We start from the raw sequence: 24256 nt of genomic DNA on the forward strand, positions 1-24256 counted from the left end.
TTAATTCAGTTTGCCAGTATTTTATTGAGTATTTTTGCATCTATACTCATGAGGGAAATTGGTCTGTACTTCTCTTTCTTAGTTATGTCTTTGTGTGGTTTGGGTATCAGGGTAACTGTAGCTTCATAAAAAGAGTTTGACAATGTTTCTTCTGTTTTTATTGTGTAAAATTATTTGAGGAGTATTGGTTTTAAGTATTGGTTTTAGATCTTCTTTGAAGATCTGGTAGAATTCTGCACTAAATCCATCTGGGCTTGGTTTTTTTGTTTTGTTTTGTTTTGTTTTGTTTTTGATTGGGAGACTATTGATAGCTGTTCCTATTTCCTTAGGGGTTATAGGTGTATTTAATTTATTTATCTGTTCTTGATTTAATTTTGGTATGTGGTACTTATCTAGAAAATTGTTCGTCTCCTTAAAAGTTTTCTAATTTTGTAGAGTACAGGTTTTTGAAGTATGACTTCATGTTCTCTGGACTTCCTCCGTGACTGTTGTTATGTCCCCTTTTTCGTTTCTGGTTTTGTTAATTTGGATATTCTCTCTGTCTTTTGGTTAGTCTATTTTGTCAAATTTCTCAGAGAACCAACTCTTTGTCTCATTGATTTTTTTTTTGTATTGTTTTCTTTGTTTCTATTTTATTGATTTCAGCCCTTAATTTGACTATTTCTTGCTGTCTACTTCTAGGTGAGTTTGCTTTTTTGTTCTGGTGCTTTCAGTTGTTCTGTTAATTCACTAGTATGGGATTTTTCCAGCTGCTTTTTTTGTTTGTTTGTTTTGTTTTGTTTTTGAGACAGGGTTTCTCTATATTGTTTTGGAGGCTGTCCTGGAACTCGCTCTGTAGACGAGGCTGGCCTGGAACTCACAGAGATCCACCTGCCTCTACCTCCCAAGTGCTGGGATTAAAGGTATGTGCCACCAATGCCCAGCTTTTTTCCAGCATCTTTATGTAGGCATTTTGAGCTATGAACTTTCTTGTGAGCACTGCTTTCATTGTGTCCCATAAGTTTGGGTATGTTGTGCGGTCATTTTCATTAAATTTAGGAAGTCTTTTATTTCTTTCTTTATTTCTTCCTTGACCCATTGGTAGTTCAGTTGATCATTGTTCATTTTCCATGTGTTTGTGGGCTTTCTGAAATTAGGGTTGTTGAATTCCAAGTTTAAGCTGTGGTAATCTGATAGGGTACATGGGTTCATTCCAGTTTGTTTGTATGAAATTTGCTTTGTTACCGAGTATGTGATATATTTTTGAGAAAGTTCCAGAGGTGTTGAAAAAAAGTATATTCATTTGTGTTTGGGTGGAATGTTCTATAGATGTCTGAGAAGTCCATTTGAGTCATAACATCTGTTAGTTCCCTTATTTCTCTGTTAAGCTTCTGTCCAGTGGTGAGAGTGAGGTGTTGAAGTCTCCCACTATTAGTGTGTGGGGCTTGATTTGTCATTTAAGCTTTAGTAATGTTTCTTTGTAAATTCAGGAGCCCATGTGTTTGGGGCATAGGTGTTCAGAATGGAGATTTCCTCTTGATGGATTTTTCCTTTGATGAATATGAAATGCCCTTCTGTATGTTTTTTTTTATTGGTTTTAGTTTGAAGTCTATTATGTTAGTTATTAGGATAGCTACACCAGCTTGTTTCTTAGGTTCATTTAATTGGAAAATTTTTCTCTAACCCTTTACTCTGTCTGTCTGGTTGAGGTGTGTTTCTTGTGTGCAGCAGAAGGATGCATTCTGTTTTCATATCCAATCTGTTAGCCTGTGTCTTTTTATATGTGAATTGAGACCAGATGTTAATGACCAGTGATTGCTACTTCCTATTATTTTTGTTTTTGTTGTTGGCGATGGCATTGTGTGTTCAGTTCCCTTCTTTGGGGTTTGCTGCTGTAAGCTCATTTATTCCCTGTGCTCTTGCAGACGTAGGTGATTTCCTTGGGTTGGTGTTTTCCTTCTAGTACTTCCTGTAGAGCTGGGCTTGTGGATAGGTATTGTTTAAATTTGGTTTTATCATATAATAGCTTGTTTTCCATCTATGGTTATTGAAAGCTTTGCTGAGTAAACTAGTCTTTGCTCATATCCGTGGTTCCTTAGCATCTGAATAACATTTGACCAAGACCTTCTGGCTCTCATTGTTTCTGTTGAGAAATCAGGTGTAATTCTGATAAGTTTGCCTTTATATGTTACCTGACCTTTCTCCTTTGAAATTCTTAATATTTTTTATGTTTATTGTTTTGATTATTATATGGCAAGGGAACTTTTTTATTTTTGATTCAGTCAATTTGGTGTTCTGGAAGCCTCTTATATTTTCATAGGCATCAGTCAAAGAAAATTTTAAATCCAACAAATCCTTAACACAAAACATGAAGGGAATCTGGGATACCATGAAAACACCAAACCTAAGAATAATAGGGATAGAAGGAGGAGAAGTCCAACTCAAAGGCATAGAAAATATATTCAACAAAATCATAGAAGAAAACTTTCCCATACAAGTTATTCCTAGAATAGGAAGGTTTCGGCACACTTCCAGCATGATTTCTTTATATCTGCATCTGAATAATATGGTGTTTTCAGCCCTAAAGTTTTACCATCTAATCTAGGTCTTAGGGGCAACCAAGAACAATGGTAATTGCCTGTTTGTTTTATTTTAGGTTAATAACCTATGGTTTTTAGGAATAACTTTACTCACCTGTGCAGAGTATCTCAAATTTCTATTATTGTTTGCTTTTGTTTTTAATTAGCTTATAAAATTGCAAGTTTGGTTCCCCCCACCCACCCAAAATATCCTTAGTTTGGATCCCCTTACTCATTCCCTCCTCTCACTATGTAGATCACATATCCTCAAACTTGCAGCAATCTCCCAAGTTCTAGAATAACAGGCATGTGCCACTATGCCCAACTTCTAAAGAGAAACTTGAAGAGAAAAAAGGACTAGGGAAAAAAACTTTAATCATTTACATATTGATACATTTAAGGCTACAGAGTTGTTTTTTAATCATTCTGTGTTTAATGTATCTAGGATAACTGATAGGAATTTAACATAGTATACGCTTTTTCCCCTTCAAAGCACCTGTTGAAGATTCTGTTTCCAGCACCACAGAAGTTAAGCCTGATCTGAAGAAGGCTAAAGCTCCAGGAGTTTCCTCCAAAGCAAAGGTGTGTTAACTTTCCACACTTAAATAGTTCTTTTGTTTTAATTTTGTACACTGAGTCACTCCATTAGGAAAGGTCATAGTACATATGAAAGAACATTCCTGCTTTTGATAATATGAAATTAAGGATTTATAGAAGTTTCTGTGGCTTTTGTTTGATTGAATGATTTCATTTTTTTGAATAGCATTGAAGAGACAGGAGGGTGGTGGTGGTGCATGCCTTTAAGCCCAGCACTCAGGATGCTGAGACAGGCAGATCCCCGAGTTTGAGACCAGCCTGGTCTACAGAGCGTAGGTTATACAGAGAAACCCTCTCTTGAAAAAACAAAACAAAGAACAAAAGATATTGAAGATTTTAAAGAAGAAAACTAAAGATTGTCTGTGACTCAGACTAATTGGAGATAATAGCAATTTTTCCAAATATATATATATACCTTTCTAACTCAATAACCAACAAAGACTCACATAGTATAATTTAAAATGTTTATAGTATACATATGTAATCAAGTCCAGGGCTGAAGTGGGAGAAATGCAGGTTAAAGACCAGCCTGATCTACATGGTAGGACTCTGTCTCATTCAAAAGCATATTACATGAAAGATTCAGAACTCATTATTTTCTTTCATGTTGGAATATATTGTAGAGAGATTTCCCTAGCTCCTTTAATGCTCTCTTGATAGGCAGCAGCATATGTTCATTAGAAGTGGCCTGCCGCCGGGCGTTGGTGGCGCACGCCTTTAATCCCAGCACTCGGGAGGCAGAGGCAGGCGGATCTCTGTGAGTTCGAGGCCAGCCTGGTCTACAAGAGCTAGTTCCAGGACAGCCTCCAAAGCCACAGAGAAACCCTGTCTCGAAAAACCAAAAAAAAAAAAAAAAAGAAGTGGCCTGCCTAATCGATATTCTCTTAACTCTGGCTGTAGAGTGCACAAGGGAAGAAAGTGCCAAGCAAAACCACCTTAAAGGAAGATGATGACAAATCTGGACCTATTTTTATTGTTGTTCCAAATGGAAAGGAGCAAAGGATGAGAGATGAAAAAGGATTAAAGGTAAGGAAGTAATAAGAATCTTTGGGAGTTTTTGCTTGTTTTTATCTTGTTAATCAAGGATTTAGCCTACTAAGACAGGAAAATTACTGTGAATTCAAGGCCAGCCTGCTTTCTGTATACAGTGCCAGATCAGTCACTACTAAATGGCAAGACCCTGTCTCAAACAAACAAGCAAACAAACAAACAAACAAAAAAACAGGCTAAGGAGCAAAAAAGTATCCCATTAGTTGAGTCCTTCAGCTGTGCCAGGTGACTCTCTCAACTTTGTTTTAGTTGAACTGTTTACTCTCACTGCCTTCCTACTTTTCCCCTCAGGTGCTAAAGTGGAATTTTACTACTCCACGTGATGAATATATTGAACAGCTGAAGACTCAAATGTCTAGCTGTGTGGCTAAGTGGTTACAAGATGAAATGTTTCACTCAGACTTTCAGCATCACAATAAAGCTCTGGCTGTCATGGTTGATGTAAGTCTTCAAATAGATAAATATCTATATGTCTCAGGAATATGAAAATATCGATTACTTTGAAATGGTCAAGTTTGAATACCTTGAGGAAGATGTAGAATACAATGTTCTCTGTAGAGCTGTCTCATTTGATAGAATAAATGATGGTGTATTTAGGGGATCCTATTAAAAGTCTAAAAATCTTAGATTAGATTTTCTTTGGGGCACCAGTAAAATTTAAGAACTATGGCCATGATAAAATTTAAATTTGCATACAGAATTACCTGTGGGGTTTTTGTTTTTATCTTAAGCACTTGGAGAGTGAAAAAGAAGGTGTCATTGGTTGCCTGGATCTTATCTTAAAATGGCTTACCCTCCGGTTTTTTGACACCAATACAAGCGTTCTAATGAAAGCACTGGAATATTTAAAATTGCTCTTTACTCTGCTGAGTGAGGAAGAGTATCATCTTACTGAGAATGAAGCATCTTCCTTTATCCCCTATCTCATCCTCAAGGTAATGTGTTCTTATCCTGGAGATTTCTTGAGTTCTGAGCTAATTTAAGTTTTTACACTTTTATTCTCTCATTTATGGTATGGTGGTACCTTCTTTCAATTCACCCTCAAGATCCTTTCAAAATGCAGTAATGCATGAAATAACCATCGCACTGAGAAAGGTTCCTTATCCTTTTTTTGTTGACCAGGTTGGAGAACCAAAGGATGTCATTCGTAAAGATGTCCGTGCCATCCTGAACCGGATGTGCCTTGTATACCCAGCCAGCAAGATGTTTCCCTTCATCATGGAAGGGACCAAATCCAAAAACTCTAAGCAGAGAGCAGGTGAAGCATTTCTATCTGTCCAGCTGTTTTTCTTGAGTTGCTAAGGCCGGAGCTCAGAGCCTCCTACTTGCTAGACCAGTCAGTACCTTACACTGAACTTTGTTTCTAGCCCCCAAAATTAAAGTTAAGGTACAAGTCTTTGCATAAGTGAATCTCAACAGTCATTTATAAATGAGCAATGAAATTTCTTCAGTGTCTGTGTTGTTGATTTCAACTTTCTTAATCATACTGTGAGAGTGATGAGTTGCACACTGGTGGAGCCAAGTATCAGGTGATACAGGCACCACTCAGTACCACCCTGGTGACAAAATCAGGTGCACAGGGGCCATCTGACTCACAGGTATACCCTTTTGTGAACACTTATAACACCATTGTTTCACTGGTATATGACAGTGTAAAAGGAAAAAAGAAATCTAGAATGGGCCAGAATAAGATTTTAGTACTTCATGTGTGTGCAAGAAAAGTTTGTAGAAGCTACTATACCAAACATTTTTGGGTCTCGTTAATCTAGTTCTTTCTTCCTCAATAGAATGCCTGGAAGAACTAGGTTGCCTAGTTGAGTCGTATGGTATGAATGTTTGTCAGCCAACCCCGGGAAAAGCATTAAAGGAGATAGCTATTCACATAGGAGACCGAGACAATGCTGTACGGAATGCTGCCCTCAACACTATCGTAACAGTTTATAATGTACATGGAGATCAGGTCTTCAAACTGATTGGAAATGTGAGTGACGTTTCTATATACCTTATCAGTATGCTGTGAAAAGTATTCCAAGATTTCTTAGGTATTGGATTTCCTTCCATGTCAACTCTACCTGCATTTCATCAGTTATAAACTTAGCCTCTCGATACCCTAGAATCTAGTTATATTTGGGTACTTTTCATTTGATGTTGGATATTGCTGGGCTTAACTGAAAATCATTTTTTTTTTAGATTTACAGGACTTTGTTTAATATGTGAGAGCTGTTTTTGAATCAAGAAATCTCAGCTAGCATGGGATTGAAATTCTATATGATGCCAGGCATTGGTGGCACATGCCTTTAATCCCAGCACACGGGAGGCAGAGGCAGGTGCATCTCTGTGAGTTTGAAGCCAGCCTAGTCTACAGAGCGAGTTCCAGGATAGGCTATCCAAAGCTACAGAGAAACCCTATCTTGAAAAACCAAAGACAAAGAAATTCTGTATGGCAGTTTGCTCTGAGTTGTTTGTTTTTTAATGTACTTTGATTTTAGTTAACAAGTCTGCTCTTGGGAACAATGTTGGATAAGGGATAAAGAGTCTTAAGTTCCAACCATATTCTGCTACTTTTCCAAGCACATTAGTTCTGCCTCTTGACTCCTTGCTTTCTTTTAAGTCAGTTATTATTGTGGCATAACCTCAGTTCTTTCCTTTGATAACTCTATAGTAGCACTATTTTTACACTGTACTTAAATCAGTGTCTTTCCATGATCAAATGAAATACTATGACCAGTGAAGGACAAAACAGAAGTTTTACAAATAACTGAAAGTGAAAAGTCTTGCCCGTAGACAATTTTTTTTAAGATTTACATTTATTATATATACAACATTCTGCTTCCATGTATGCCTGCATACCAGAAGAGGATACCAGATCTCATTATAAATGACTGTTAGCTACCATGTGGTTGCTGGGAATTGAACTCATGTCCTCGAGAAGAGCTGTCAGTGCTCTTAACCTTTGAGCCTTCTCTCCAGCCCAGACACCGTTTTTTTTTTTTTTTAATAGCAATAAAACAAAGGAACTTGATTTTTTTTTGCTCTTCATCAGTCTCTTGTCTAACATTTTTTTTTGCTTTTTATTTTTATTTTTTAATTTTAAATAGCTTGTCTTACATGTCAATCCCAGTTCCCTTTCCCTCCCCTCCTCCTGCACCCCCTACCATCCCCCCCCAGCCTCCCACCCTATCGCCATTTCCTTCCACATAGGGGATATCTAGAGTCTGTCATTTCACTCAGGGTAGGGTCCAGGCACTCCCCTAAGAGTCCAGGCTGAGAGAGCATCCCTCTTTGTGTTATGGACACACGATGTCTGTTTGTATTCCAGGGATAGACACTGATCGACTGCCCAGGGCCCCATAGGTTGCCCAGGCCTCCTCACTGACTCTCACATTTGGGGGTCTGAATCAGTCCCATGCTAGCACTTCATTAATTTTTTTATGGTTTTTTGTTTGTTTAAGATAGTTTGATGTCTCAAACTCACAACACAGCCATAGTTTGGCCAATCTCAAACTCACAACATAGCCAATGAATACCTTGAACTTCTTCTTTATTTTTATTTCTTTAGAGACAGGGTCTCTCTGTGTAGTAGTCCTTGAGCTCAATATTTTGGCCAGGCTGACCTAGAACTCACAGAGATCCTCCTCTTCCATTACCTTCCACCCACAGTACTGAGATTAAAGGCTCAGCCACCATGCCTAGCCTAAGAGTTGAAACTTCTGATTCTGCCCCTATGTCCTAAGTGCTACAATTACTAGTGTGCCACTATGTTCAATTTTATAGGCTTTACTCATGCTAGGTAAGCATACTACCAACTGAGCAATCATCACTACACTAATTTTTTTAGCATTTTGTTTATAATTCTTAACATTTCCTTTTGTGTCCTTTTCGTATGTTGTTATTATAACTATGCAGATATTAATGGTAGTTGGCTTAATAATATAGTGACTTGAAGCCAGGTGTTGGTGGCGTATGCCTTTAATCCCAGCACTCGGGAGGCAGAAGCAGGCGGACCTATGAGTTCAAGGCCAGACTGGTCTACAGAGCAAGTTCCAGGACAGCCTCCAAAACAATACAGAGAAACCCTGTCTTGAAAAAACCAAAAAAAAAAAAAAAAAAAGATAGATAGATAGATAGATAGATTTATTGATTTGAAGGCTAGCAAGGTATTTCAGTGGGTAAAGTCATTTTACACCAAGCCTAAATATCTGAGTTTGAACCCTGAAGCCAACATAATAGAAGGAAAGAATCAGTTCCCACAAATTCTCCTATAACCTTTATATGCGTGTTGTAGTGCTTGTGTGAGTGCATACATATACAGCACACACATACCAAATGAATAAATAAATGCAAAGAAACTCTTTTTAGAAATAACATAGTAGTAAGTAAGCCAGGCAATCATGACTCACCCCTTTAATCACAGCACTCTTACAAAGGATCTTGGTTTGGTTCCCAGCACCCGGTAATGGCCCACAATCATGTAACTTCAGTTTTGTTTTTTTTTTTTTTTTTTTTTTTTGTTTTCAAGACAGTGTTTCTTTGTGTAACAGCCTGAATGTCCTAGAACTTGCTTTGTGGACCAGGCTGGCCTCATACTCAGAAACCCTCCTGCCTCTGCCTCCCAAGTTTACAACTATGCCCAGCTATAAATCCAATTCTAGAGGATCCAAGCCCAGTTTCTGGCCTCTGGACACCAGTTACATATGTGGTACACATAGATATATGCAGGCAAACACTTATACATATATAAGTAAAAATCTGCCAGGCAGTGGTGGTATAAGCCTTTAATCTCAGCACTTGGGACACAGAGGCAGGCAGATATATGTGAGTTCAAGGACAGCCTAGTCTACAGAGTGAGTTCCAGGATAGCCAAGGCTACACAGACAAACCTTGTCTTGAAACACTCCCTCCCTCCCTCAAAAAAAGATAAAAATCTTAAAAACAAGAAAGACCTGACTGGGTTTGGGATTGAATCCAGCCTGGTGGATTATGAGGAAACTGTTCTTAAGAGAACATTGACACGTAGCTGAACTTCAATTCCCAAGAATATTGAAAAAGCTATCTATGCAAGGGGCCAGCCTGTTAAAAGTGTTAGGACCCCAAGCAAAGTAGCATTCATAGTGAGGAGTCACAGCCAAGCCAAGAAAAGGAACATTATGGGGAAGGGCTGGAGGCAGAAATAAGAGACTTGTTATATACAGACTGGTTAAATAAAAATACAAAGAAAATGGGAGTAACATTTCTTAGAATTAGAGAAGGAAGCCTGGTGATTGTGGCACATTCCTTTAATCCTAGCTCTTGGCAGGCAGAGACAGGCAGGAGTTTGAGGCCAGCCCTGTCTACAGATCAAGTCCCAGGACAGCCAAGGCTACATAGAGTAACCATGTGTTGGGGGAAAAAAAAACAAAAGCCAAGCAAAACCAACCCAGTACTTCCTTTGTTTTTTTTTTCCTCCCTTGGGTTTTTGGAGACAAGGTTTCTTTGTATAGCCTTAGCTATCCAGAAACTCAATTTGAAGACCAGGCTGGCCTTTAACTCAGGGAGATCTGCCTGCCTCTGCCTACCAGTGCTAGAATTAAAAGCTTGTTCTTGAATACTGGGCTTGCAGTGAATAATTCTGGAGTCCTCCAACTAGGACTTGTGTTGTAGTTAAGTGGGTGTGCTAATACTTTGAATTTTTACAGCTTTCAGAGAAGGACATGAGCATGCTTGAGGAAAGAATAAAGCGGTCAGCAAAGAGACCTTCTGCTGTACCAGTGAAACAGGCTGAAGAGAAACCTCAGCGCACACAGAATATAAACTCCAATGCCAACATGCTACGCAAGGGACCAGCTGAAGACATGTCCTCCAAACTTAAGTATGTCAATATAGATAGTTGTCTGCTCTGTGAACTTAGCTTTGTGTGCTCAGAGCTTGTCCTGTAACATAATCTTGAGTTATGTCATTGTCATGCATGACAAAGTGTCTGGGTAAATGTCTTCTAAGCAAATGTTTAATCTTTCATTCTTCATTGTCTTTGTGTCAAAACCACTTCTAAATGGTCTTGTGCCTTCTTTCACTGCTTTTCCGTGGACAGAATTATGTATCGAACTTATAGGATGTAAGTACTGCCTGCTAATTTCTCATTAGCAGGGCTCTTATATCTTTCTAACTCCTGACATGGATTCATCCCCTCTGGAGAGTGACTAGCTTTTACAACAGGGCAGCAGAAGGTAGCCATAAATATCAGGCCTCCCATGAAAGTCTTCCTGATATTTGGTTGTGTTCAGGTTCCTGGTTTGTGGTGTTGTGGTATTTTGGTTTTTTGAAACAGGGTCTATGTAGTTCTGGCTGTCTTGGAACCCACTTGATAGACCAGGCTTGCCTAGAATTCACATTAATCCACCTGTGTATGTTCTCCAGAGTACTGGAATCAATGGCATGTGCCACCATGCCTGGCTCAGGTTTTTGAGATAAGATTTAATAAGATGTGTGCATCCCAGAATTGGCTTAAGGGACTCAAAATACTGTCTCCTAAACAAGACAGCACTATTTTGGGCTATGCTACAAGTACATTTTTAACCAATTTGAATTTGGGGATTTTGTTTAACTTTCTTTTTTTTTTTTTTTTTTTTTTTTTTTTTGGTTTTTACAAGACAGGGTTTCTCTGTATTGTTTCGGGGCTATCGGTCCAGCCCGGCCTCGAATTCACAGCGATCCGACTGTCTCTGCCTCCCGAGTGCTGGGATTAAAGGCGTGCGCCACCACCGCCCGGCTTGTTTAAGTTTCTAATACTGACCCTGTTGCCGTGTGGTGATTGTGTTTGGCTTTAATCCCAGCCCTCAGGAAGCAGAGGCAACCAGATCTCTGTGAGTTCAAGGCTAGCCTGGTCTACAGAGCAAGTGCCAGGACATGCTCCAAAGTTACACAGAGAAGCCCTATCTTGAAAAACCAAAACACAAAACAAAAGAAAAGCCTTACCCTGTACTAAGAAGAGTAACTTCTTTCAAACATAATGGCTATCTTTCAGAGTATAAAGTATACTGAAAACTGCATGAGATACTTATGATTAGAACTTAAACACTGGTTAATTTCATGGAGAGGGTAGGGAACACCCAGTCTACATTATTGTTAATACATCGGCTCATAGTAGTGGGTTTTGAGTCTATATATATTTTCTTCCCCGAGTGGAATAGAAGTACAAGTTTTGTCAGTTTTAGCTAATTAGAGATAATACATTTAGCTAGTAGTGTGAGCATAAATTAAAATGATCTGTTCTCTTAGGATAATCCTGAACCAGTGTTGTTACTTCAGACATTTTCTTACACACAAGAACTTAAATCCTTAAGAGGGGCTGAAACCAGAAGTTGAACATCTGTCTTGAAGCTTTGAGGCTGCCAGCAGTATCCTTTATGTTAAGGAATCCCTCTTATTTCAGGAGCCTCTTTTTGCTTCCTTTAGCCAAGCTCGAGGCATGAGTGGGCATCCAGAAGCATCGCAGATGGTTCGCCGAGAATTCCAGCTGGATTTAGATGAGATTGAGAATGACAATGGTACAGTCCGATGTGAAATGCCAGAACTTGTCCAGCACAAACTTGATGACATTTTTGAACCCGTCCTTATTCCTGAACCTAAGTAAGTTCAGCCTCTTCATTTACATATAAACAACTGATGATCATTACCGCACATACCTGAAAAGAGCCCACTGTGGAAGTATGCCCTTAAGACTTCCTTGAATTGATTACTACCTGGCTGGTGGTGACATCTTTACTAAAACCTGGATCTTGTAGGAAATTGCAAATTCCCACTCATTGAGATGTCTTGTAATACAGATTGAATTTTTTCTTTTGATCTGCTGTCTAGGATCCGGGCTGTTTCTCCACATTTTGATGATATGCACAGTAATACCGCATCCACTATCAATTTCATTATCTCCCAAGTAGCCAGTGGTGACATCAACACAAGTATCCAAGCTCTGACACAGGTAATGGGAATACTTCCCATAATAGTAGTTCCATTGATGGATGAAGAGACTTAGAATAATGATTGCACACTAGCAGAGTCACAGTGCTGAACCATACAGGCAGTCTTCAGTATTTTCTGGATTTTTTTTTTAAGAACATGGGGGCCACTTAGTCTTCATTTGCATCAGATTCCCCTTGAACTGGAATTACAAACAGTTGTAAGCTGTTTGTAAACATATGGGTTCTGGGAATCAAACCCAGGTCCTCTAGAAAAGTAGCCAATGCTCTTGAAGATATATATATATATTTTTTTTCTTTTTCCTAACAGTTCAGTTTTAAAGGTATAGATAAGGAAGAGGTAGACAGTGGTGACAGTGGGTGTGAATGGGGAACCATGTTAGCTCAGAGTAAGGTAGTAAAACCAGAAAAGGGAAGGGCTGGAGACAGAAATAGGAGATTGGTTATATACAGACTGGTTAAATAAAAACTACAAAAAAAATGGGAGTCACATTTCTTACAATTAGAAAAGAGAACCTGGTGGTGGTGGCACATTTCTGTAATCTAGCACTTGGAAGGCAGAGGTAGACAGGATCTCTGTGAATTTTGAGGCCTGCCCTATCTACAGATCAAGTCCCAGGACAGCCAGGACTGTTGCACGGAGAAACCGCATCTTGAAGAAAACAAGATGTGAAGGGAACTACAAATATATAGCAAAATAAAATGAACTCTGCATATTCCAACAGTATGTATAAAGTGTTAGTGAATGACATTAAAAAATACACTGTTTGCCGGGCATTGGTGGCGCACGCCTTTATTCCCAGCACTCGGGAGGCAAAGGCAGGCGGATCTCTGTGAGTTCGAGACCAGCCTGGTCTACAGAGCGAGTTCCAGGACAGCCTCCAAAGCCACAGAGAACCCTGTCTCAAAAAACCAAAAAAAACAAAAAACAAAAAAACCACTGTTTATATGATTCAGAATTAGAAAGATAGCAATTATCTAGTATATACATTAAATGTATTTCTTATTTGTTTGTTTGTTTGTTTTTTATATTGTGGCTTTTTGAGACAGGGTTCTCTCTATTTAACCCTGACTAACCTGGAGCTCGAACTGTAGACCATTCTAGTCTTGAACTCACAGACATCCGCTTGCCTCTGCCTCACTAGTGCTGGGATTAAAGGTGTGCACCACCACTACCCAGCCAATAAAGTGTATTTCTATAAAATTTGAGAAACTGAGAGACAGTTTATAGCACATATGCAGAAGTCAGAGGACAATTTATGAGAGTTACTTCTCCTGCCAAGTGGGTCCTATGAGAACAATAATCTAATCCAACTACTTTGTAATAAGAATGCTGGAGATGGGGCTGGAGAGATGGTTCAATGGTTAAGAGCACTGGCTGCTCTTCCAGAGGAACTGGGTTCAATTCTCAGGACCTACGTGACAGCTCACAACTGTCTGTAACTCCAGTTCCAGGGTATCCAACACTCAAATGGGCATACATGAAATAAAAATAAACTTAAAAAAAAAAAAAAGAATTCTGGAGACTCAGAGTAATGGAAGGGAGACAGATAAATTTTCTGTTCTACATAAAATGACCATGGTTTGTATGCCTGAAGTTCCAGTACTTAGTACGTGGAGGCAAGAGGATCGGAAGTCCAATGCTGTTTTTGGTGACCTGGCAAATTTGTAGCCAGCCTGGGTGACAAGAGACTGTCTCATCAAAAGGGGGCAAGAAAGGATGGGTGGTGGTGGTGCACGCCTTTCCCAGCACTCAGGAGGCAGAAGCAAGGTGGGTCTCTGTTAGCTGGAGGCCAGTGTGGTCTGTATTTGAACTCTAGGACAGCCATGTAGAGAGACCCTGTCTCAAAAAATAACAAAAAGAAAAGGATAAAATTGAGGGTTGCGTGTGGTGGTGTACACTTTTAACCCCAGCACCCGAGAGGTAGAGGTAGGTAGAGATCTGGTCTACAGAGGGACTTCTAGGACAGTCAGTGCTGTTACACAAAAAACCTTGTATTGTAAAACACACACACACACACACACACAAAACAAAAAATTGAGACATGAGTTGTTACTGCAGTTTTGTTTGCAACAGGGTCTCTGGCTGTTCTGAAATTAGCCATGTGGACGTTGAACTCAAGAGATCCAAATACCTCTGCCTCTGCATACTGGTATTAAACGCATGTGCTGCCATGCCAGGTGCATTAATGCATTTATAAAGTACTGTATGGATTGAAAGTGAGGCTCATTGGTACAATACATGCTTGACATGTGCAAGGCTCTCAGTTCAGTCTCCACCAAATGCAAACAGTATGCTTCCTCTAAGAAATGACAATCTCATCTCACCCAGAAATAAAATTACAAACAAGTAAGGATATATATGCACAAAGATTTTAATTTGTTCATTGTAATATACAATAGGTAAATGTCTAAACTGGAAATACTGGAAAGTCATCAGTAAAGGAATGACTGAACACTTTGGTAAACTCATAAGCTCTTATATTGACTTCTTTTAAATTTTACCTTAGCAGTTCTCAACTTGTGGTTGCAACCACCCACAGGGATTGCATCTTAGATACTTGTATTCCAATATATAACAGCAAAATTATAGTTAAGAAGTGGCAATTAAATAATTTTATGGTTGAGGAACATCACAACATAGGGAACTATAATAAAGGATTGCAGGAAGATTGAGAACCACTGTTTTTTTGTTTTGTTTTGTTTTTTAAGATGAAGTTTCTCTGTGTTACTCTGGCTGTCCTGGAACTTGATTTGTAGGCCAGGCTGACCTTGGACTCATAGAGATCCATCTGTTTCTATGTCCAAAGTGCTGGGATTAAAGGCATGTGCCATAGTTTTAAGGTATTTTCTTTTTTATGTGTGTGTCTGAGTGTTTTGCCTGCATATATGCATGAGCATATGTGTGTGTCTGGTTGGTGCCTACAGAAGCTAGAAGTGGGCATTAGATTTCTTGGAAATAGTGTTAGAGGCAGTGCTGAGTTTCCATAGAAATGTGGGAACCAAACTCCAGTCCTCTCCAAGAACAGCAAGTGCTCTTAACTGCTGAGGTCAGATGTCTCTCCAGCTCCTTGTTCTGCTTTGAAAAATAAGAGTTGTTTGTTCCTTTGACTTTAGAAATGTTCATAACTTCCCACTTGGAATGTTAGATGCAAGGCAGGCGGTGGTATCAAACACCTTTAATCCCAGCACCAAGACAGAGGGAGGTGGACCTGCTCTACATAATGAATTCCAGGATAGCCAGATCTACATAGTGAGGCCCTGTCTTCAAAAAGGGGGGGGGGCTTGGTGCAGAAAAATATATATAACCTTTGTATAGCAAATGTGCCTCCCAAACCTATATATATACTGCAGTATAATTATTTGCATAATAATTATAGAAAATATAAGACTATAATACTATAAATGTAAAAGAATGTATGTCTACCTATTAATGTCAGTTAATTTTATAAAAAAGAGAAAATAATCTTCCCTGAAAATGCAAGAATATGTTTATGAACTAGGCATACATGAAGAGATAAATGAAAGTAAGACCAATACCAGAAGGTATCATTCACTTTGCATTGTATATAAATGGTGCCACATTGGAATTGTACAGCATGGCAATCCTGTTAAAAATGTTTACTGAAGACCAACATAGAGTATATATGCCTCGGTATTATTTATGCAATTATAAAAATCTGTTTTATATGCCTAACATACACAAGGCCCTGGGAAGATACTTATATAAGTATATAAGAGATGAGTGAACATTTTTACCATCACCACAACTAATGTACTAGGAAAAACACTGGACTTGAGAAAACTGAGTTTTAGGTTTAGACTGAGTAAATAATCTGAGCCCTCTAAGCCTCATCTAGTAAATGGGATCTTTTGCTTGTTACTTCCTTTCATTTTTTGTTTGACAATACTGCAGCTCAAACTCCAGGATCATAAGCTTAAACTTAGTAGGAAGATGCGTATTCTCTCTCTCCCTCTCCCTCTCCCTCTCCCTCTCCCTCCCTCCCTCCCTCCCTCCCTCCCTCCCTCCCTCTCTCTCTCTCTCTCTCTCTCTCTCTTTCTCTCCCTCTCCCTCTCCCTCTCCCTCTCCCTCTCTCTCTCTCTCTCTCTCTCTCTCTCTCTCTCTCTCTCTCTCTCTCTCTCTCTCTCTCTCTCACACACACACACACACACACACACAGTGTTTGTTTTGGGATCTTATTTTTGTTTGTTTGAAGGCAGGGTCTCACTCTGTAGCTCAGAATGTCCTGGAACATGGCTCTGTATCCTAGACTGAATTCAAATATAAAATCCTCTTGCTTCCTCAGCCTTCAAAGTGCCTAGATTGCAAATATGTGCTACTACTCTTGATTTTTTTTAAATGAAAGGTCTAATATTAAGGCTGTCTAAAAAGTACTAAAAAATTCATTTTAATAATTGAACATTTAAGCATAAGGCTGATTCCCTGAACTAGACAGTAAACCTCTTAGAATAGAGTCTGTGACTGATTCATTTAATGCTAAGTTGCTCAGTAGATATACATTGAATAGTTGAATTCCTAAGGACTAGTTATTTATAAAGTTAGGCAAAGTAAGTGCTTTGCTAATGAAGTTTCCTATAGAATCATGTCTTACAATGTCTTTCTGCCACTCATAAAGCTTGGAAACTACAGCTTGGAATTTTTGTTATCAGATTGATGAGGTCCTGAGGCAGGAAGACAAAGCTGAAGCTATGTCTGGCCACATTGATCAGTTTCTGATTGCAACCTTCATGCAGCTAAGACTCATCTACAGTACACATATGGCAGATGAGAAGTTGGACAAGGATGAAATCATCAAGTTGTATAGCTGTATCATTGGCAACATGATTTCGGTAAGACATTTCTGAAGAACTGGAGTTTCTCTTAGTGCTCTCTATCCACCCAGGTTCTCAAGCTAGAATCAGTGCTGATGTTGGAGTGAGACCTGTGCCACTTGGTAGAATTATCCATGAGTCTTGTAGCCAGTTGTTCACTCTTTGCATTGAATGTTACCTGATTGTTAGGTGCCTCATCCAACACAACTGGAGTAGAAGGGGAATGAAGAAAACACAGAAATATAACCATAGAAAAGGTGGGATCCGGTGACTGGACTTTTCAATGGGGAAACCTCAGCATCCCAGAAGCTCAACATATTTATTATATAGAATTGAACAAAGAGGTAGGGTTGCTGCATACAAAAACAAGGAGATCGGAGTTATGATAGTTACATGGCTGGATAAAGAAGACAGGTTTAACTAATCTCTGTAGGAGCAGTCTCTATAGGGGAGCAGTCTTCAAGCTGTGAACATGGTTGAGGGGGAGCTATGGAGGACATTTTCTGCACACACTATCAACACCCACACTTGGACCCCTAAGAAAAGCTTTGCCATTTCCCTCAAGCTTTGCCACTCCCTAGGGCTGAGCTAGAATCTTTGATATGTGGATCATGTCAGCAGCATACATTTACTCAAGAATTTCTTCTTCATTTAGAGCTTTCTCCACTCTCCACAGTTCAGATATAAAGTAGAATACCTAGTTGCTTCCTAATGTTCTGCTTCTTGCCAGTTTTTTCTACAGGCAAGGCAGGCCCTATTTTGCTTTTCACAGATGATTGTACATCAAAAATACAGCAGAAAGGAAGCATACTAATTAATTCTGGCTATTACTGAAATGTGACAGTTGGGGGTTTTTGTTTTGGTTTGGGTTTTTTGTTTGTTTTTTGATGCTCTAGGGTTTTAAAAATGCAATATAATTGTGCCAGGTGTGTTAGTACAAGCATGTGATCCTAGCGCTTGGGATTTAAAGCTTAAAGTATTGGCCATCTGGGTCACACAGTAAGGCCTATATCAATATATAAATATAGCTGGATATTCACCAGAATATGCCAACTGTGTTTTTCTTCTTTATCCCATATATTGAGTTTTAACCTCCCTAACACACCTAACACACTTAGGACTGGATAGCTATTTCAGATAGAGAGCCTGGCCCGGGAGGCCTCCACTGGAGTACTGAAAGACTTGATGCATGGCCTGATCACGTTAATGCTGGATTCTCGGATTGAAGATCTTGAGGAAGGACAACAGGTGATTCGTTCTGTGAACCTCTTGGTGGTGAAGGTTTTGGAGAAATCAGACCAGACCAATATCCTCAGGTACATTATGCCCTCATCAGAAAAGCTTGGGATAGCATCTCATTTGTTTACACATAGAAATCAGGAAGTCAGGGTGGAGGGTGTGGCTCAGTCTTTGCCTAGTATCCACAGAGTCCTGAGTTTGCACCATAGAGGTTGTTAAAACCTAGCATACCTGGGTGGTGGTGACACACACCTTTAATCCCAGCACTCAGGAGGCAGAGGCAGGTGGATCTCTGTGATTTTGAGGCCAGCCTGGTCTATAGAGCAAGTCTCCAAAGCCACAGAGAAACCATGTCTTGAAAAATAAAAAATAATAATAAAACCCAGCATGGTAGCACATTCTTGTAATCCTAGCACTTAGAAGCATTCCACTCAGGTGGAAGCAAGAGGCTCAAAGTCAATTGTAACTTTGAAGTTTGCATAATAAATTGATTTATTACTTTCTTCTAAATGAATCAAGTGTATTTCAGCTGAAAACAATATCTGGCTTTTTTCTATGGTAGGACAGTAAAATGTACTAGTTATAGTCCTCGTATTACATTTGTCTCTCAGAAACCCTGTGGAAGGGGTAGAAGATTTAAGATTTATTAATGTTATTTCTTTTTCCAGTGCCCTGCTTGTTTTACTTCAGGATAGCCTGCTAGCAACAGCTACTTCTCCCAAATTCTCAGAGCTTGTTATGAAGGTAAAGTTGAAATGATTTCACCTCTTGTCTTTCAAAGATATAATCACTTCCCTTTTTGTTTTTTTCAAGACACAGCTTCTCTGGCTGTCCTGGAACTCCCTCTGTAGACCAGGCTGGCCTTGAACTCACAGAGATCTGCCTGCCTCTGCCTCCAAAGTACAAAGATAAAAGGCATGCACCACTAACCCTGGATTCCCCCTAAAATCATTACAAACAACAGGAAGAGCAAAGCCATCACAGTGCTTCACAACTATAATCCCAGCACTTACAAATCAAAAAATAAGGACCAGGCTCAGGTACATAGTAAATTCATGACCTGCCTTCCTCTAGAAACTAGAAGGCAAGAACTTTAATTAGGTATATATGTAGTCTTTCATGGAACTTGCCAACATATTTCTGGTACTGTAGTGATCTAGGATATTGCTTCCATAGATTAGATTTGGCTAAACAATCTGATCTACTCTGTTCTCAGGTACTAAGAAAACTGAAGAAAGAATTTAGACACTTTTTTGTGGTTTTTTTTGTTTGTTTGTTTGTTTGTTTTTTGAGACAGGGTTTCTCTGTATTGTTTTGGAGGCTATCCTGGAACTCGCTCTGTAGACCAGGCTGGCCTCAAACTCACAGAGATCCGCCTGTCTCTGCCTCCCAAGTGCTGGGTTTAAAGGTTTAAAGGTTAAGCCAACTCCTGGCTTAACCATTTTTTATTTCAATATTTAAACGTACTTTTTCCCCAGCACCTACTCAGAACAGATAAAGATGATCCCTAGGACTTGCTAGCTAGCTAGCCATCCTAGCTGAATCAGGAAGGTCCAAGTTCATGAGAGACTGTCTTATAATAGGAAGTAATAGAGAAAAATACCATAATGTTCATCTCTGGTCTCCACATACACACACACACACACACTCACACTAAGTTGGTATACACATAGATTACACACACATCTAAAAAAAAGAATCTGGAATTTAGAAAAATGGTGATAAATTATCCTGAATTTTCAGTCACTCCTCTTGAATCTTTTTTTTTTTTTTAATTATAAACTGTTTGGCCTATTGCTCAGTCTTAATAAGTTCTTACAATGTGAATTCACCCATAATTCTTATCTGTGTTAGTCACATGACTTGGTACCTTCTCTCAGTAAGGCATTTTCATCTTGCTTCCTCTATATCTCGCTGGCAACTGTGTCTACCTTTCATCTTCCCAAATTCTGCATGTATGCCTTCGGGCTAGAGGACAGAGGAGGGCATCAGATCTAATTATAGATGGTTGTAATAATCTCTGAGCCACCTCACTAGCCCCTGATTTATTTATTTTTATTTTGTGTTGGTGTTTTTGTCTGCATGTATGTTTGTGAGGTATTAGATCCACTGGAACAGACAGTGTGAGCTGTCATGTGAGTGCTGGGAGAACTTGGGTTTTCTAGAAGAGTAACCAGTGCTTTTAACTGCTGTCCTCCGTTTCCTTGTTTCTTATTTTTAATAGTGTCTATGGAGAATGGTTCGACTATTGCCTGATACCATCAACAGCATTAACCTAGACAGAATTCTTCTGGACATCCACATTTTCATGAAGGTCTTTCCCAAAGAGAAACTGAAGCAATGCAAAAGTGAATTTCCGATAAGGACTCTAAAGACCCTTCTGCATACCTTATGCAAACTAAAAGGACCTAAGGTAAGTGAGAACAACAATTAGTTTCTGAGTGAATTTCCTGGAAGGGGCATTGCTAGCATTTGCATGTGCTTGTCTCCTTCAGATTCTAGACCACCTTACAATGATTGATAATAAGAATGAATCTGAGCTGGAGGCCCACCTGTGTCGGATGATGAAGCACAGTATGGACCAGACTGGGAGCAAGTCTGATAAGGAAACAGAAAAGGGAGCCTCTCGAATAGTGAGTAGCCTGATTCCCAAGGGGAAATCTTAGGGATTGGAGTGGTCAGTCTCTTGGTTTGTTCCTATAACCATTTTTACCTAAGAGTTTCAAAACACTCTCAAGTAGTGACCGCATGCCCAAAGCATCATTTGATCACCAGGTAAGTCCACTATGAGCTCTGCTTAACCAGGGAGGAAATGGACCAATTCATCCTCAAAGTTGAGTTGAAATCTTTAGACTGGAAGTTCTCATAACCAGACTACTAGTATTACTGATCTAAGTCTTGCAGCTTTGGGCTTTCTGTACCAGTAGAATGATACCAGTAGTAAGGTCCATACTGTGAAATATTTTCTGTTAGTATCTATCCTTCATTTGGTTCTAATAATTCAACTTTAACCAGTCCTCTGTGTTTTTCAATTTATTAGGATGAAAAATCTTCAAAGGCCAAAGTAAATGATTTCTTAGCTGAGATTTTTAAGAAGATTGGTTCTAAAGAGAACACTAAAGAGGTGAGGATGAAAAAGTTAAGCCTGAAACTAGGTACCATAGCATGTAGTAGTTATAGCACTTGGAAGGCTGAGATAGGAGATTGCAAGTTGGAGATTAGCCTGAACTATATAGTGAGACCCCAAAAAAGCAAAAATAAACAGAAAGGCAAGTAATGTGGTACACAGTTGTAATCTCAGCACTAAAGAGGCTGAGGCAGAAGGATTGCTGTAATTTTGAGGCCTATATGATCTACATAGGAAGTTGTGGGCCAAGGCCTTGTCTTCAAAAAAACCGGAAGGAGGGATGGATGGATGAAGTGAGGAGGAAAGAAGGGGGAGTGGAAGCCGGGTATTGGTGGTGCACACCTTTAATCCCAGCACTCAGGAGGCAGAGGCAGGCGAATCTCTGGGAGCTCAAGGCCAGCCTGGTCTATAGAGCGAGTTCCAGGATAGGCTCCAAAGCCACAGAGAAACCCTGTCTCAGGGTAGAGGAGAGAGATGGAGAGATGGGAGTGAGAGAAGAGAGAGAATATGAATGAAAGGGATTAAACCAAATAGTTTGTGAAAAAGGAACACTAACTTATATCCATCCCCATCTCTTCCTTTTTCTTTTTACCAGGGCTTAGCAGAGTTATACGAATATAAGAAGAAATATTCAGATGCGGACATTGAACCATTTCTGAAAAACTCCTCACAGTTCTTTCAGAGTTATGTTGAGAGGGGCCTTCGGGTGATTGAGATGGAGAGGGAAGGCAAAGGCCGTATTTCCACTTCAACAGGTGTGGTTTCCTGTTCTCCTTCCAGAAATAGGCTAAAGTAGTTGCAAGCTACCTACACTGGCATTCTTGTTGATACCGACTTTATCTTATTTTGGTGAATCCTAAAGCTTTTGGTCTTCTCCTCCTCTGCCATGAAGCTCTTTGGCTCTGCCTGCAAACCATGTACAGGGTCCACTCAACCGCTCTTCTTACCTTCCACTCATACCTGTGCTGCAGCCGAGTGCCCTCCTGATGTTCTCCCTACTTCCATCCTCATTTTTCTGTGATCATTTACACATAGAGCATCAGGAGTTGCCAGCTGTATTCCAGAAGACAAAAACAACTCAATGTCCATGTCTGATCCCCTACTACTTCATGTATTGCTCTCCAGCCCCACCAACTACCTCACTGTTTCTGAAATGCACGCACATATACATGCCTTAAAGCCTTTGTACTGGGCTTTGTCATTTTGTTGTTTTTTTTTTTTTATGTGGGAAATGAAGCCAGGGCTTTGCACATGCTGTGCACACACTCTACCACTGAAATATTTCTAGCCCCTGCACTGCACACATAGAGATGGTATGCTGTTGGTTCTAAGGGAGCCTGTTGGCCAATTCTTTGTCCTTGTTCAGATCTGGTTTATATACTGTGATCCCAGTGAGTTGTTAGAAACTTGTGAACCAAATAGCCCCTCCTGTCCTGGAACTCACTATGTAGATTAGCCTTTTAACTCTTCCTGCTCTGATCCTGGGTGCTGAAATTAAAACATTATGTCCCCACACCCAGCACATTTACACACACACACATACACACACTTAAACTTATTGTTCCAAAAAGGCCACTCTGAAAATTACTGCTTACAGAATATAGAGACAAAAGGAAGACAGAAGAGATTCTAGTTAAAAAAAAATATTGATCACAGCTTTAAACCAAAGACAGACCCAGCTGCAAAAGTTCCTGTCCTCAAGACAGAGCAGAGCTGTCAAAATGCCCTATGTTTACCTCTTTCAAAGTTTAGTGGAGCTTCCCACATATTTCATTCTAGAGTTTGATGCCTGTCAAAAGTGTACACTGTGTGTAATTTAGATTCTCTCTGCATCTGTCTCAATCAGCCAAAGCTCTCAGTGACACTGCTTTCCCAGCCAGTTGGGTTTGACACCATAAATTACCACTCTCCAACTGGTTTAGAGTCATTCCACAAGGGTAGCAAACAGAGCACCAGGTAACAGTTTCCCTGGCTACAGGAAGGGCTCCTTTTCCCATTTCCAAAGTTTTCTGGTGATATTCAACATTTACTTGATACTTGTATCCTAAACAGCACATTTACTGCAAGTTTTTGCCAGTTTGCTTTGCTTTTATGGTGCTGAGGATTAAACACAGGACCTCATGAATGTGAGAAACTAACTTTCTTTTTAAGCTTTTTTGGGGGGGGGTGGTCCAAGACAGGGTTTCTCTGTCGCTTTGGAGGCTGTCCTGGAACTAGCTCTTGTAGACCAGGCTGGTCTCGAACTCACAGAAATCTGCCTGCCTCTGCCTCCCGAGTGCTGCAAAGGCGTGCGCCACCACCGCCCAGCTTCTTTTTAAGCTTTGTTTTTATTTTGTGTATGATTCTTTTGTCTGTATGTTTATGCACCACATGCATACAGTACCCTGAGAGGCCAGAAAAGGATTGGTATCCAATATCCTGGACCTGGAGTTACATTTGTGAGCTTGTCATGTGGGTGGGTGCTAGAATTCAAACCTGGGTCCTTTAGAAGAACAGTTGGTGCTCTTAACACTCTTAACAGCTTAGCCAACTATCTCTCCAGCACAGAGACAAGCACTCTTGTCTGTAACACTAAGCCATATCCCAGCCCCAGGTTAGGTTTGTGTGTGTGTATGCTTGTGTATGTATGTGGGCATGTGTTTAGGTGCAGGAGCTTGTGAGATCCCAGGAATGATGTTGGATGTCTTCTACCACTCATTGTTCTCTACTTTATAAATTAGGTTCAGGGCCTCTTACTTGAACTTGGAGCTCACCAATTCAGCTATTCTATCAGCCAGATTGCTCCAGGAATCTCCTGTCTGCCTCCTACATGCTGAGATTTTTAGGTGGGCACAATGCCCACCCAGCATTTATTTTGAGTTCTGGTGATCAAACTCCAGTCTTCATGCTTACATGACTAG

The 24256-nt window shown here is 39.8% G+C and overlaps 1 protein-coding gene and 1 non-coding gene across 6 annotated transcripts in view; both read left to right on the forward strand.

Moving 5' to 3' along the window:
• The window catches only part of Ckap5 (cytoskeleton associated protein 5), a 94478-nt gene that overhangs the window by 68226 nt on the left and 1996 nt on the right, over window positions 1-24256 (forward strand). For 4 of the 5 annotated variants that reach the window (XM_040745823.1, XM_040745825.1, XM_040745824.1 and 1 more), the window contains exons 27-43: window positions 3052-3140; window positions 4056-4181; window positions 4497-4646; window positions 4937-5140; window positions 5328-5463; window positions 5993-6186; window positions 9881-10053; window positions 10273-10296; window positions 11637-11810; window positions 12039-12159; window positions 16829-17008; window positions 18119-18306; window positions 18898-18973; window positions 20454-20642; window positions 20725-20862; window positions 21270-21353; window positions 21952-22111. In XM_040745823.1, the coding sequence (XP_040601757.1) occupies window positions 3052-3140; window positions 4056-4181; window positions 4497-4646; window positions 4937-5140; window positions 5328-5463; window positions 5993-6186; window positions 9881-10053; window positions 10273-10296; window positions 11637-11810; window positions 12039-12159; window positions 16829-17008; window positions 18119-18306; window positions 18898-18973; window positions 20454-20642; window positions 20725-20862; window positions 21270-21353; window positions 21952-22111 (2406 nt within the window). The remainder of the gene's footprint in view (window positions 1-3051; window positions 3141-4055; window positions 4182-4496; window positions 4647-4936; window positions 5141-5327; window positions 5464-5992; window positions 6187-9880; window positions 10054-10272; window positions 10297-11636; window positions 11811-12038; window positions 12160-16828; window positions 17009-18118; window positions 18307-18897; window positions 18974-20453; window positions 20643-20724; window positions 20863-21269; window positions 21354-21951; window positions 22112-24256) is intronic. The other variant, XM_040745827.1, reaches the window with a different exon arrangement.
• Window positions 5693-5802, forward strand: LOC121140603. Its single transcript, XR_005877527.1, has one exon. It is a non-coding gene; the product is annotated as a small nucleolar RNA SNORD67 (small nucleolar RNA).

Source organism: Mesocricetus auratus, unplaced genomic scaffold (assembly GCF_017639785.1).
Source record: "Mesocricetus auratus isolate SY011 unplaced genomic scaffold, BCM_Maur_2.0 Super-Scaffold_100004, whole genome shotgun sequence".
NCBI classification, from domain to species: Eukaryota; Metazoa; Chordata; class Mammalia; order Rodentia; family Cricetidae; genus Mesocricetus; species Mesocricetus auratus.